General features: G+C 47.7%; 1 protein-coding gene across 2 annotated transcripts in view; it reads right to left on the bottom strand.

Moving 5' to 3' along the window:
* The window catches only part of LOC115085852 (oocyte zinc finger protein XlCOF6-like), a 393,254-nt gene that overhangs the window by 362,306 nt on the left and 15,500 nt on the right, over positions 1-15,448 (bottom strand). For both annotated transcript variants that reach the window (XM_029592356.1, XM_029592355.1), the window contains exon 3: positions 651-770. In XM_029592356.1, coding sequence (XP_029448216.1) covers positions 651-770 — 120 coding nt within the window. The remainder of the gene's footprint in view (positions 1-650; positions 771-15,448) is intronic.

The following is a 15,448-nucleotide window of genomic DNA, read 5'->3' as shown; positions in this document are numbered from 1 at the left end:
TCTCTGTTGGGATGCCCTAACTCTCCTGTTTCATTAGTATCCTTCAAGGATACATTTCTCCGAACCATGCACTGCTGGGTGACTGTCGGCTTTCCCCCTTGTTCTAGTTCATAAGCTGCTCTCTCTCCTTTTTAAAAGTCAGCGCCAACATCTAATCATCCATTTGCTGAAACCAGAGCACCCTGGGAGGAGGGAGTGGGGCATTTTATATGCGAGCAAACGTTCACTTTGAAAATGCCCGTATCGTCTGAGAGTAAAAAATACCCCCGTATTTAAACCTCTGAAAATTATCCTTCCTGAGGGCATGAATTCAAGCCATTTCCAGTGCTGCCCCTGCATGAATGGGTTGTTGGGTTATTGCCCTCCCTATGCATGGGTAAAGGTGCCCCTTTTTGGCAGCAACACTGGCATTTTTTGCCCAATTATGTGTGGCTGGTAACGTACTGAGGGACAGATCATGTTATGTAAATCACGCATTTTGCAGCTTTGTGTATCTGAATATGAATAAATGACCCAGACACAAGCACTGCCTGTCACAGACACCCTGTGAGTGATTACAGAGATCTGCAGAGGAGCTTGTGAAGGGGTCTCTGCACTTCCACTCTCCAGCTCAGCAGTTTGACCCCGCTCCCTCTTATTCCTGCACTCACCTGAGCAGCTGCTTTTCCCAGTGCCTCCTTCCTCTGATCCCGGCTCATCCCTGATGTACGGCTCTTCCCCTCGCTCAATGTGGGATATAATCTCAGGGGTGACGGTCGGGGAGCCTGTTCCTGGGGTAAGAGCACTGCATTAGGTTTCTCACAGTCACTCAGTATAATATCACTGCTCATTTTCTGCAGGAGGATTGCACTGAAGGGAAAGATGCATTGAGAGAGACACTCAGATACATGAACTAAGCATGACCTGAATGCAGATTACAGGCCTTCAGCATCACAGCAATCCTACTGGGGTCAGGATCCCTGGACTCTCTCTGCTCCCGCTGGAGAAGGGACCTGCGGGGTCTCAAAGCTCACGCACCCACTTCATCTGTGCATGATTCTTATCTCAGTCTTGAAAACCATTTATATTGTTGTAAAACAATATTTAAATTATATACAAACAAAAAATGTATTAAGTACAAAAATTAATCATCAAGTTACAGTACTGGTAAGGCAACTCTGAGGGCATTCACAGCCTGCGTAAGCTCCTGTGCTTGCAAAGATCACAAGGACTTTCTCAAGAACTTAGACAAAAGATGGTTGCACTAATTCCATGTAAAACAAAAGTGATGTTTCACTCTGTAAATCAGGGGTAGGCAACTCCAGCCCTGGAGTGCCACAGACAGGTCTGGTTATCAGGATATCCACCAAGGATATGCATAAGGTATATCTGCATTTGGGGGGAGGGGGGGGGGGGGAGCAGTGCTTGTATACGTACCTCATCCATATTCATTGTGGATATCCTGATAACCAGACCTGTCTGTGGCACTCCAGGACCGGAGTTGCCTACCCCTGAGTTACAGACTTTTAAGAGTGAAACGTCACTTTTGTTTTACTTGGAATCAGTGCAACCATCTTTTGTCTAAGTTCTTGAGAAAGTCCTCGTGATCTTTCCAAGCAATAGGAGCTTACGCAGGCTGTGAATGCCCTCAGCATCGGCAGCTTGTCATGTTGTTAATTACACACAGGCCGATACAGTAAAGCGCGGCCGCGGTTACCCTGTTTCTAACCCGCTTTGTACGCACATTTTGGACGCGTATGTCTAACCCGCTTACTGAAATCGACTCGTTTCCCTTTCCGCCTGCGGCATGTATATATGATATGTTAATGATCGGATTAGCTATTCCCTCCCATACAGTAACGTGCGCCCAGATTATCGCCTTTTTAACCAGCTATTTTGCTGCGTCTTTAACCTGCTAATTTACCGCGTTCCCTTACCCTGGCGTTAGTGTTCGGTCAGCTTTGTACCGGATAGCGCCATGGACAACATGTATATTATTCTCTGGCGCTATTTTTCATTCGGATGAGAAGCAGAATGAGAAATGCTCGACTGAGAAACGCTGGAAATGCTCGGCAGATTGGAGAGGTGAACAAGGGGGGGCCCGCAGCAAGGAGAACCCATCCGACCGGAGAACCCAGCAGCAAGACCGGAGGAGGTATGTGATATGTTTCGGTTTAACCGTACCATCTATCCATCCATCCATCCCTGGGCCTCTCTGAGGCTCCGGACTTGGATGGAGAGATGGACGCCCATAAAGGCAGAGACACGGCTGCATCTACGGACGCTGGAGAAATGGGCGTCCTGAGGCTCCGGTTCCTCTACGGATGCCTACACGGGTGGCTATACGGAGCCTTCCTCCTGCGCCTGGAATAAGGCTGTATTAGAGGCTGAAATAAGAATGCATAGCTGATTTAAGAATAAAACTTGAGAATAACAGTGTTGCTGATCCATGTATGTCCATCTCCCCCTAACCCATGTCCATGCTTCTTTTTCAACCTGTATACATTTTCTGTTTTTATGTGTCACAGATTGTGTTTCACCTATATCTGCATTGTAATCAATTTAAAAAATACTCAGCTGTGAGTAAAGTTTGACAGTTAACTCTGAACAGTGGTGGAGGTTTATCTTTCCCTTTCTCGCCACTTTGATCTGTTACATAATTTTTGTGTGCTGCCATTCAAACTGTACACCAGAGAGCCCACAGTGTGGCATATTTATGCATGTATGAGTTGTTTAAGGATTTATATGTGTTCATCTATTAATCTGAATTTCATGTGTTTGCCTCTGTTGTATTCCATGCAGGCAGAGCACCGTGCCATCTGCATGCCAGACCATCAGCGGGCCATCAGCAGGCCGGGACGTTTCATTCGCACACAGACAACTCTTTTTGGCATGTGTGAGCGAGAAACCTACCGGCTGAGCTCACGGGCTATCTTGTCCCTCTATGAAGATCTGCGTGAGGACCTAGACCCCCAGGTCAATCGACACCATGCTGTGCCAGGACTGAATAAACATCTCTGTGCCTTAAATTTTTTGGGTACCGGAAGTTTTCAAAACCCAGTGAGTGTAATTGCAGGTATGATGCAGGCCTCCGTTTCACGACATCTGTCACAGGTGTTGAAGGCCATGATGAAGCAGATGAGGGAGTACATCATGTATCCTACGGATCCAGCTGAACTGCAACAGATCCGCAGCGGGTTCATGGGTATTGCGGGGATGCCTAACGTGTTGGGCGCTATCGATGCACTCATATTGCGTTTACCCCCAGGTCGGATGAAGAGAGTGCCTTGCGGAATCGCAAGCACATCCATTCCATGAACGTGCAAGTGGTTTGCGATGCTCGCCTTCGGATTCTAAATGTTGTAGCGAAGTATCCTGGGAGCTGCCATGACGCCTACATTCTTGCACATTCAGCTCTGGGGACCCAATTCCCAGAAGGAAAGTATGGTGAAGGTTGGCTACTTGGTAAGTGACAATGGCTACTGCCTGGGATTCTGTCATATCTTCAGGTCTGGGGATTTTCAGGATGATCGGTATACAGTAATGTTTATGATGTCATGCAATGTTTATGATGTTTTACGCTGCAAAGTTGTTTTTGATGCGTTCTGGATTATTGATCCTAAAGGTGAAGGCGGCTATGGCTGTAAGCCCTGGTTGCTAACTCCACTCCGGTCCCCACGCACAGCTGCTGAAAAATGCTACAATGAGGCTCATGGCAGCACCAGAAACGTGACTGAGCGCACTTTTGGAGTTCTGAAGGGGCGTTTTCGATGCCTGGATCGCTCAGGGGGAGCCCTGCAGTACAGTGCAGAAAAGGTGGTGAGCATAATTGTTGCCTGCTGCATGCTACACAATATTTGTCAGAGATTCGGTGTGCATGCACAGGTTGATGAAAACTTGCCACCAGATCCGCCCGTGTTGCTGGCAGCTGAAGCGGACCACACTGCACGGGGTCATGAAGTCCGACGAAGGATCATTGACAGTTATTTCTCTTGTAAGTTAAATGTCATACATTCCGTTTCCTTACTGCTCTTATTGTACCAATGCTGTCTACAGTGCTCCATGATGATATTGCGCTTTCATTGTAGTTCATAGCTGTGCTTTATTACAGATATTAATCATTTCTGTACCTGTATGTCCTATTCACTCTTGCCTTTTTTTCTCTTTTTCTTTCAGAATTCGAGATTGATTTCTTTAAAAATTCACCCCTCAGAACAGAACATATAACCGGAAGATGACCCCTCCGTCAAACCATTAACAATTCACATCGATTTCATCGTATCCATATTTTTCTGTCTTAAATATCGTTTGTCAACCCATTCAAACCTGATAAATTATTTTCCCTTTTATGGTCCTCCAGGCCTTTTCCAGCCACTGTAATATTAACAGTAGCATATGGTTATTTATGGTTGAATAAATATCCCTTGATGTGTTACATGGATATAATGTTTACAAACATTCAACCCACATCTAGTTTTCCTTCTCTGAATATGAAAGCTTTTCCCAGCAATAAAAATCTGTTTTTTAACGTTCCATTAACATTTCGTGAAGTGTTTACATAAATAATGTGTGGCGACCCATTGTATACAACATTACCTGTCTTTTAAACTCTTGCATGCGGAGTGTCCCTCCAGGACAAAGGATTATTATCCTCCTCCCCCCCCCCCCCCCCTTCTCCAGCCGTCTGCGCCTTCATACCTGGCCTAAGGGGATGGGGTGGCATAGACATCAGGACCATGTTATGCCCCCCCCCCCCCGCAGTAACAATGAAGCTCTTATTCCCACCTACTGCGAGATCTGTTCACTTGCCATGCCCATCCTATCCTCCATGTGTAACCCTTTAAGAATTTGCCAGTAATAATAAAAACATAAAAGTACACGTACTCAAATTGAAAACAAAATATTACTTTTATTTAACTTTTTAGGAATGGTTGACGGAAGGAAATTTAGGGGCAACTTTTTGGATTGCGCCGATCAGTGCCGCCATACATTCTCTAAAGTCGGCTCTCAGCAACCGCAGTTCCTGGGGGAGTTGCTCATGACGACGACCCTGACGCGAGGTTATTCCACTCAGAAATTGCTCGCTCAGGCCATCATCGCCACAAAGTGGCAGTTCGAGGTCCGGTACCACTGGCGCAATTTCCTCCATCACTGGCTCGTCAGCCGGTAGCTGGGATGGTTCCGGGTCTTGAAATGCCAGGGGGGGTGCTGAATCCTGGAGGTCCAGGAGAACTTCTGGTGCTTTGTTGACAGGGACATCGTACAGATCCAATGTGCCCATGTCCTCTGTTGACATCTGTTGGCTGGGGGAGTCTGCGCTAGGCAGTGGAAATATGGATTCCTGGTTCTGGTTGGATTCTTCACTGTCACCTTCGCCATTGTCCGTTGTTTCTGTGGCTAAAGATACAGAAAGAGGTCGCCGTCATTCCATAAGCTGGGAAGAGTTCATCAGAATTTATAGCAGTACCAATGTCAAACAAAATTGTAATAGTTTTGTTATCGAACAAGAATTCTTATGGCAGGAGAGACGGGACATATTTGCTAAATGCTATCAGATACTATTGCCACAAGTACGGTGACGGTAGGGCAATCAATGATGCACATTTTAATTACAGTAGGAAAAATTTAAAACAAAAAAGAGCGATCACACATCGGTTGACCAGTCGTCATACAGTTAACATGCTACGGTAACCAGATTTAGCTAAATACATACCTGCACATGCTGCCGAGTTGGCGCTGTTGTGCGTCCGCACGCCCACGAGGACCTCCTTCCTCATAGTTCGGAGCACCATCTCCTCCACCGGTGTCAGCGCGATGCTGCACGGTGACCCTCCACCGGTCCTCTTTGCAGAGGCACTGATTTTAGCGACCTTCTCCTTCACCTCTTGCTTGGTGTCCCGCCACCGGTGCTGCACCTGCTTCACATCCCTGGGCGTCACAGAAAGGGAGCTCACATCCTGGGCTATCTTTTCCCAAATCTTTTTCCTGCTGCTCCACGAGATCTTCGACTTGAAGAGAAGGTTATGTTTTTCGCAGACGGCACGGCACAACACTTCTTTCTCGTCATCCGTAAAGCGCGCGTTACGGGTTCGCTTTCGGGGTGGCTGGCTCGCGCTTGAGCCTTCCTCTCGTTGCTGCTCCACGACAGGCTCCTCTACCTCAGCGATAGTGCGCTTTCCTGGCATAGTTATACCTGAACGGTAATAAAGAGCACGTGATTAATGGACAGCACGGCGGAGATTAAATCGGTGAAATATACTTGAATATACTGAGGCCCCTGTATAGCCTCGATCAAGAGCCATTCCACAAATGGTTGCCGGTCTCCGTGCTCCACCTCCACCCGTGAAACGCTATGTTTTCAGGGCATCATTGTCTGAATTGGAGAAAACAACAAGGCGAACATGGGGTTAATGGACGATGAAAATGGAGCAAATGACCACTAAGTTACAGAGCACAACGGAGAGCTTACAGGCAAGAGTCTAAACCGAAGTATCCGAAACAAAAACAATGCAAAGCGGCGGGTGACATACGCAGGAAACAGTTAACTAACAAACATCTAAAACTGTAAAAAAAATAAAAATAAATAAAAGTGTAACATATACAGGATCTGCAAGTAACAAACATCAGAAACAGATTGAATGAAATGCAGAGGGAAACATTACCGGGTTACATTGAAATAACAAACATCAAAACCACAATAAATGCGAAGAAGAGGCTAGCATATACAGATACTGTAAACAACAAACATCTTAATGTCTGCCAAGAGAAGTGGCATGCGTATAGCAAACACCCACCGTGAAAATCATACACTAAATAACTACAACCAGAAAGAAGGGGCAAACCAAATATTGCAAACAAAAAACTGAAAAACAGACCTTCCACCATGGATACCAGGGCCGTGGAGGGAAGCGAGAAAAAGGCGGGAACATCCTTGTTCGTCGGCCATTTTAACTGTCTAACGTCGATGGCCAGCGCCGAACCAAACCTAAGGTACACCAGCTCGACTCTTCATGCATGGACGCACAAGTCTAAGCGCATAGAAAACAGTAGCATGGGCAGACGGAGCCACACAAGGGATGCCATATTGTAGTCTTCCTCCTTGTGCGCCCAAGCAGGAATGCACAGAAAAGAGTTGCAAAGGCGCATTGTTATGCTTACCTGCTGAAAGCCTTTCCGATCTCCAGATAGATATCAGACAAAACAGTTGTACGCGCCGTGTCCTTATCCAAACGAATTCGAAAGGGACTTTACCATTCCGAGAAGCGACCTATATACACGTCCATGGCAGGATTATGATCCTGTTCTGGCCAATCGGAAACTCAATTTCCAAAACCAATTGCAAACGCCAATTCCGACCAATGGGAAACTCAAGTTACAAAACCAATTGGAAACTCCAGTTCTAAAAAGGCGGCAAAAATTGCGGGAATGTCCATGTCCAGACCTACATGCCTGAAAAGTTACCGTGTACGAACATGGCGAACGAAACGCGCTTCAGCGTCCGAAAAGTTCCGCCGAACAAGATGGAGAACCAAAAGCACGCCCAATGTAGGCGCCGGAATAGAGCGATGTTCCCTCGGCGGAACCAAAGGGACGCCGAAGTCAAGGCTTGAGCGTCTGTTTAGTTCCGCCATAGGAACATGGCGAACCAAACGCACGCGCAACGTAGGCGCCTGAACAGAGCGATGTTCCCTCGGCGGAACCAAAGGGACGCCGAAGTCAAGGCTTCAGCGTCCGAAAAGTTCCGCCGTAGAAACGTCTGTAAAGTTCCGCTTTAGGGACATGGTGGAGCTAAGGGGCCGGAAGCAGGTGGCACGGCGTTCGCACGTGTAATGACACGTCCAGACGGCCATTTTGTCAACCTGTTTTAAAGATGCCGAGAGGGCGGCAGCCAAATTTTACGGACGGGGATGTCAGGCTGCTGGCCGAGCTGGTGGCCGCAGACGAGCGGCACCTTTTTCACCCTGGGCGCCCGTGGGACCAGGACAGGGCCGACGAGGCCTGGCGGGCGCTCAGGGCGCAATTCAACGCCCAAGCGGAGTTTCCGAGGGATGTAAGTTCATAGGCCTCTGTTTCTTGTTATGTTGTAACGTGCAAGGGAAACTAAAAGTTAAACATCTTAGATTTATTTTGTATTGCTGTGTGTGACAGTTGAAAACTGCCATTTGACTTGTTAGGGCCAAGCAATTAACATTGATTTTGGGTGGTCGCTTTGTATAGCTGTGAGCGCTACAACAGGACAAATGGGACTTGACTTGTTTGAAGTATTTGGGTACAACTTTTGTATTGGGATGGGGCTGACAAATGTAAAAATGACACTTCACTTGTTGGGTTTGAATTTAGTTCAGCCTCTAAAATTTGTAGTTCAACTTCCTTTTCCTTTTGTATAACCGACAGGTTGAGGCATTGAAGAAGCGGGCGCGCAGGATCCGGAAGGAGGAGCCAGAGTACCTATGGGCCCACAGAAGACAGGACTGTAGGTGCAGTTAATAGATTTAACGGTCGACCTGAAAGCGATAAAGAAATTTACTATTGTACCGTTCTCGATCTTTGCATGCGCAGCTGTGACAATTTTACTATTTCTGTTTTCAGAGAGCAGCAATGATGAAGATGATAACGATGATGATGATGGCGGCAGTAACCTGGAGGATGCCCCGCTGGAACAAGGCCACGGTGAGCCTTTTATAGCATCGGCATACTTTATGCCATTTGTCTCGCCGATGAAATTTGCACATGCAGATGTTTGTGATGGTACCGGTTATGTTCCTGGTAAAAATGTTGCTAGGTTCTGTTTCTTACAACTGTTGTGCATGAATTCATGTGGGACGGGGTTAACGCTTTCATTTCTTCTCTTTTCAGAAACTTCGGAGGAAGAAATGGCGGCCCAGCAATTGATCCCGCCCCCCCCCCCTTATGCACCGTCCCCCCCCCAAATCTCTCCTGCTCCCCTTGCTCACCCGCCCACCCCCCCCTATTTTGGAGCCACTCTCCGTGATTGTACCCACCCCCACCCCCTCAAACTTTCCCGCCCAACTCTCTCCTGCCCAACCCGCCCCGTCTGCCATGGGAGATGAGGAGGACAGCGTCGTTGACGTTGTCGGCCCTGCCTCTCCGGGGCTGTCTGGGGTTGGTGATCGGCCGGAGGGCTGCATTGAGGGGCGCCTGGACTCAATGCTGTACCTTCTGGTGCAGATCACCAACCGCCTGCACACCCTGGAGGGAATGGCAGTGCGGGCGGTGACGATCCTGCACGACCTGCGTCATGGCCAGCAGGAGATGACCGAGTTCCTGCGAGCAATCGCAGGAGCTCAGTCCCTGCTGATCTTGGCGCGGGCTCCTGCAGGACCGGCACCGCCTGCGGACCGTCAATGACGGTGCTCCTCCTCCTCCTCCTCCCCCATGGCATGGTCCCTCCCCTTTTTTCTTACTATATGTGAATTTATTACACTTTATTCACTTTTGTTTTAATTTTCGCTCTGCGCCTTGCTTCGGGAGGGCGGGAGAGAGGACCCAAGTGTAGGAGAACCATCCACTTCCTGGTACCTGTCATTTGAAGTGACAGGTACCAGCGCACCCAGGTTACTGTATAGAGCGCTGTATAGCGCTCTATACAGTAAAATGGATTACGCGGGCCTAACGCTTCACGGACACGGCTTGCATTTGCATGCCATTTCAATACAGTATCGAGCGGTAGGTGAGCAGGACTGTGCGTGCGGCAACCGCGGGTGCGCCCGGCACTAACGCAGCTCTTCCTACCGCTCCTTACTGTATCGGCCCGTTGGTTAGCTTCCCTAATTTCTCTTAGCATTTCACTGTCCGTCTCACCATCTTGACCAGGTGGACGGTAGTATACCCCTATCACTGTAGTCTTCCCCGACACACAAGGGGTTTCTACCCATAAAGATTCAATTTTGTATTTAGTCTCATGCAGGATGTTTATCCTGTTGGACTCTATGCCATCCCGGACATAAAGTGCCACACCTCCTCCCGAGTGCTCCTCTCTGTCATTGCGATATAATTTGTACCCCGGTATAGCACTGTCCCATTGGTTATCCTCCTTCCACCATGTCTCTGAGATGCCAATTAAGTCTATGTCATCATTCACTGCTACCTAATACAAACCAGCACCAAAAAAATTTTTGGGGAGTTATAGATTAATCAATTCGCATTCAAATACCCCTTTATAAATTATTTTTATATATCAAATCAATACACACTTAAAGGCTCACAAAACATGAATCCTCTCGTTCAAAGCTGTTTACTAGAAAAGGCTGTCCGACAGCCTTTTCTACAGCTCGATACAGTATCGTTCGGTCGAAGATTGCCCGTCTGTAACGTGCTCGGAGCGCACAATTCGGGCGCGTAAGGCGATGCAGCGATACAGTCTCCAGTTTCACGCGTCCTTAGCGCTTCTTAAAACATACGCATAACCCTTTCCGCACGCGGCATGTAAATGAACGAATTAGCTGTATAATGAAGGAATTAGCTATTCCCCTCCGATACCGTAACGCACGCTCAGATTATCTCCTTAGTAACCCACTATTTTGCCGCGGCCTTAACGTGCTAGTTTAGCGCCTACCTCTACGTGGTGTTAGTGTGGTGTTCGAACAGTTAGGTACCGGACTGCACCATGGACGAGCTGATTTTTTTTGCTCTGACGCTAATTATGATTCGGTGAAGGAGACGAATGTATGCTCGACTGAGAAACCCAGGAAACGCTCGGCAGATTGGAGAGGTGAACGGGGGGCTGCCGCAGCATGGAGAACCCGACCGAAAACCCGGCTGTAAGACCGGAGGTACGTGATCTGTTGTTTTATGTAAGAACGGCGCCCATGCCTTCTGGTGCCTCTATTGACGCCGGTCGATGGGCGCCGTAAGGCGGACCAGTGTCTATTTATTTGCAGCTATTGAGCCAATCCGGCTGTAGTTTGTTTATTTATTAATGTATTTAAAGTCTTTTTATACTGCGGCACGTTATAGACATCACCTCAGTTTACAATGAACAATAGAAATGTTAATCGAGCTGTGAAGAAGGTACAGAGAAGGGCGACCAAAATGATAAAGGAGATAGAACAATTTCTTATGTTCTTCAAGATAGACTGATTTCAACCATCGGGAAAACCGACCCGAGTATTACAAAATGGCGCCGGCCCTATGCCCGCAGTCACCCGTAAAAGGCCGTTCACAGGCGCCTATAAAGGGCACCTCTACGGTTGTGCATAATTGTCGCTGATCCATGGCCATGCTTTTTTTTCTGTATTTATTTGCTCTTTTCTGTGACACATTTTTGTCAGCTATTGAGCCAATCCGGCTGTAGTTTGAAAGTTTTTTTTATACCGTATATAAATTTTATCATTGACGGTTTTATCATCTGTTGTATCCCCTGCAGGCAGAGCCAGCCCATCAACAGGCCATCCAGCGGCCGCGACGTGTCATCCGCACACGGGCAGTGCTCTTTGGCATGTGTGAGAGAGATGTTATCCGAACATACCGGCTGAGCTCACAGGGAATCTTGTCCCTCTATGAAGACCTGCGTGAGGACCTGGACCCCCAGACCAATCGACACCATGCTGTGCCCGGATTGAGTAAGCTTCTGTGTGCCTTAAATTTTTTTGGTACCGGAAGTTTTCAAAACCCGGTGAGTGTAATTGCAGGCATGACGCAGGCCTCCGTTTCACGGCATCTGGCACAGGTGTTGAAGGCCATGATGAAGCGGATGAGGGAGTACATTGTCTTTCCTACGGATCCAGCGGAACTCCAACAGATCCGCAGCAGCTTCATGGGTATTGCCGGTATGCCTAACGTGTTGGGCGCTATCAACTGTACCCATATTGCGTTAAGACCCAGGTCGGAAGAAGAGAGTGGGTTCCGTAATCGCAAGCACTTTCATTCCATGAATGTGCAAGCGGTTTGCGACGCACGCCTTCGCATCCTACATGTTGTAGCAAACTTTCCAGGGAGCTGCCATGACGCCTACATTCTCGCGCATTCCTCTCTGGCTACTCAATTCCTTGAAGGAAAGTACGGCGAAGGCTGGCTTCTTGGTAAGTGACAATTGCAACTTCCTGTGATTTGTCTGTCTCATGTGTTGTGTTCTGTTCTCCGGATCTAAAAGATGATCGCTATACAGTTATGTATATTATGTTTACGGTGTTTGCGCTGCAAGTTGTTTTCAATGCATCCCATATTTTGCATCCCATAGGTGATGGCGGCTATGGTTGTAAGCCTTGGTTGCTAACACCGCTCCAGTCACCAGGCACAAATGCTGAGAAACGGTACAATGAGGCTCATGCCAGCACCAGAAACGTCATTGAACGCACCTTTGGAGTGCTGAAGGGGCGTTTTCGATGTCTGGATCGCTCGGGGGGGGCCCTGCAATACAGTGCCGAAAAGGTAGTCAGCATAATTATTGCCTGCTGCATGCTACACAACATTTGTCTGAGATTCGGTGTGCATGCAGAGGTTGACGAAGGCTTGCCACCCGATCCGCCACAGGAGCTGGCAGTTGATGCGGACAGCACTGCACGGGGTAATGAAGTCCGGCGAAGGATCATCGAAAGTTATTTCTCATGTAAGTTTAATGTCATACATTACATTTCATTACTGCTGTCATAGAACCACTCCTGTCTACTGTGGCCCACAACGATATTCTGCTTTAATAGTACTTCATAGCTGTGGTACTTCATTAGCTGTGGTATTTTATACATATTAATAGAGATGTGAAGTTGGCTTCGGACGATGGAGAATATCTCTGATATTTTCAAAATCGTCAGAAAGCGAGGCGGGGGGAATCACCCAAGAAGATAGGGAGACCCGATGATAAGGGGGAGGGTGGGAAATGGCACACACAAAAACCATAAATCCACCCATCCTTTGAATTGTAGCCCCTTGGTTCCCCCGACTCTACTGAACCCCCTACCCCCCCCCCCCCCCAAACCTCCGACGGGCCCAGTGCAGGAGATTGCTTCCGGTGGCATTGCTCAGCCCCTGTCGCATTGTAGGAGCACGTATACCCTGTGACATGGTAAGGGCATAAGTCCATCGGCACCATTTGGACTATTGGCAGCCGATGGCCCGGAAGTGGGAGGACGGCCTGGAGCGGGAGATTGCTCCCGGGATCCCTACTGGACCACCAGATACCTGTGAGGAGGGTGGGGGAAGATAAGGGGTTAATTTTAAAGGGTCCGGTTCAGGTTTAGATCTCTAGAGATTGATCATTTCTGTACCTGTATGCCCTATTAACTCTTGCCATTTATTCTCATTCTGTTCCAGAATTTGAAATTGATCTCTTTGAAGAAATTTCTGGAAGATGACCCCACCGTTAAAGCATTTAACAACTCGTATTGATGTAATCATTTCCATATTTTGAATCTGGAAAATATGATCACCCCATTAAAAACTTTACATGTATTCCCTTTTGTGGTCCTCCAGACCGTTTCCAGCCACTTCGTTATGAACATTACCATATGGTTATTTATGCTTGAATAAATATCCCTTGATGTGTTACATGGATATTGTCGGCCCACATCTATTCTATCTACTATGAAATCACTGCTGTTACCTGCAATTAAATCTGTATTTTTTTAACGTTACATTCACATTTCCAGAAGTGTAGGTGTTACATAAATAATGTCTGGTGACCCATAGCATACTACTTTACCTGTCTTTTATGCTCATTCCGGTGGAGTGACCCCCCTAGGACAACGGTTTTAATAAAAACAAAAGTACACTTACTGACATTGAAAACAAAATATAACTTTTATTAAACGTTTTAGGACTGGTTGCCGGAGGGAGGTTTCGGGGCAAGTGCCTGGATTGCGCCAATCAGTGCCGCCATGCGTTCTCTAAAGTCAGCTCTGAGCAAACGCAGTTCCTGGAGGATTAGCGCATGATGACCATCCAGGCGCGAGCTTATTCCTGCCAGTATTTGCTCGGTCACGGCCTCTTCTGCAAACACTGGTGCAATTTCCGTGTCCGGTAACACTTGTTCAATTTCCTCGATCACTGTTGCTTCATCACTTTGCTGTGATGGGTCGGGTTCTTGAAATGCCAGGGGGGTGGTCAAATACTGTAGGTCAAGGACAACTTCCTCCGCTCCGTTCACAGGGACATCGTACCGATCCTGTGTATCCATGTCCCCTGATGACATCGCTTGGCTGGGGGGGTCTGCGCTAGGCTGCGGAAACATGGATTCCTGGTGTTCGGATTCTCCGCTGTCACCGTCACCGTTGTCCATTGTTTCTGTGGGCAAAGATAGAGAGGTCAACGTCATTACATAACTGTGGAGAGTTAATCCGAATTTATAACAGTACCGATCTCTATTTTGTCATGAAACAAGAATTCTTATGGCTATCAGACAATATTGCGACAAGTACAGTGACGGTAGGGCAATCAATGGTGCACATTTCTATTACAGTAGTAAATTGTAAAACGAAATGGAGCGATGACACATCAGCTGACCACTGAGCTACCATACAGCTCACATCTGATTTAGCTAAATACATACCTGCACATGGTCCCGTGTCGCCGCCATACTCCGTCTGCACGCCCACCACTACCTCCGCCCTCATGGAGGTAGTGGTGGGCGTGCAGTGGAGATGGTTCTGAGAACCATCTCCTCCACTGGTGTCAGCACGGTGGTTCTGAGAACCATCTCCTCCACTGGTGTCAGCACGATGCTGCACGGTGGCCCTCCACCAGTCCTCTTTGCATGGGCATTGATTTTAGCGGCCTTCTCTTTCACCTCTTTTCTGGTGTCCCACCACCGGTGCTGCACCTGCTTAAAATCTCTGGGCATCGCAGAAAGGGAGCTTACATCCTGGGCAATCTTCTCCCAAATCTTTTTTCTGCTGCACCACGAAAGCTGCGACTTAAAGAGAAGGTGATTTTTTCCGCATACAGCACGGCACAAGAGTTCTTTCTCTTCATCCGTAAAGCGCGCGTTACGGGTTCGCTTTTGGGATGGCTGGGAGGCGCTTGAGTCCTCCTCTGGCTGCTGGTCCACGGCATGGTCCTCTACCTCAGCCATAACTCGCTTTCCAGGCATAGTTCAACCTGGACGGTAACAAAGAGCACGTGATTAATGGACAGCATGGAGGAGATGAAATCTGTAAAATATACTGTAACATATTTAGGCCCCTGTATAGCCTTGTTTAAGAGCACGTGATTAATGGACAGCATGGAGGAGATGAAATCTGTAAAATAAGGCCCCTGTATAGCCTTGTTTAAGAGCCTTTCCAGTAACTGTGTTCTGGTGTTGTGAACATTAGTGATTGACTCCAGGTAGAGAGATAGGGATGGCTGGGAAGTCTATGATGATGTTGACAGTAGAGTAGGGCTGGAGGCAGTGACAAAGTCCAGGCTGGGTCAGGGCAGGTGGCAGGCTACTGTGTCCGAGTCCAGGCTGGGTCAAGGTACCTAGTAGTAAGGCAGAAAGCCTTATAAAGGGAAATCCTTAGAGGCGATATATAAT

This window comes from Rhinatrema bivittatum, chromosome 2 (assembly GCF_901001135.1).
Source record: "Rhinatrema bivittatum chromosome 2, aRhiBiv1.1, whole genome shotgun sequence".
Lineage (NCBI taxonomy): Eukaryota > Metazoa > Chordata > Amphibia > Gymnophiona > Rhinatrematidae > Rhinatrema > Rhinatrema bivittatum.
The sequence above is the reverse complement of the archived record's forward strand: the minus strand, read 5'-3'. Positions and strand labels throughout refer to the sequence as shown.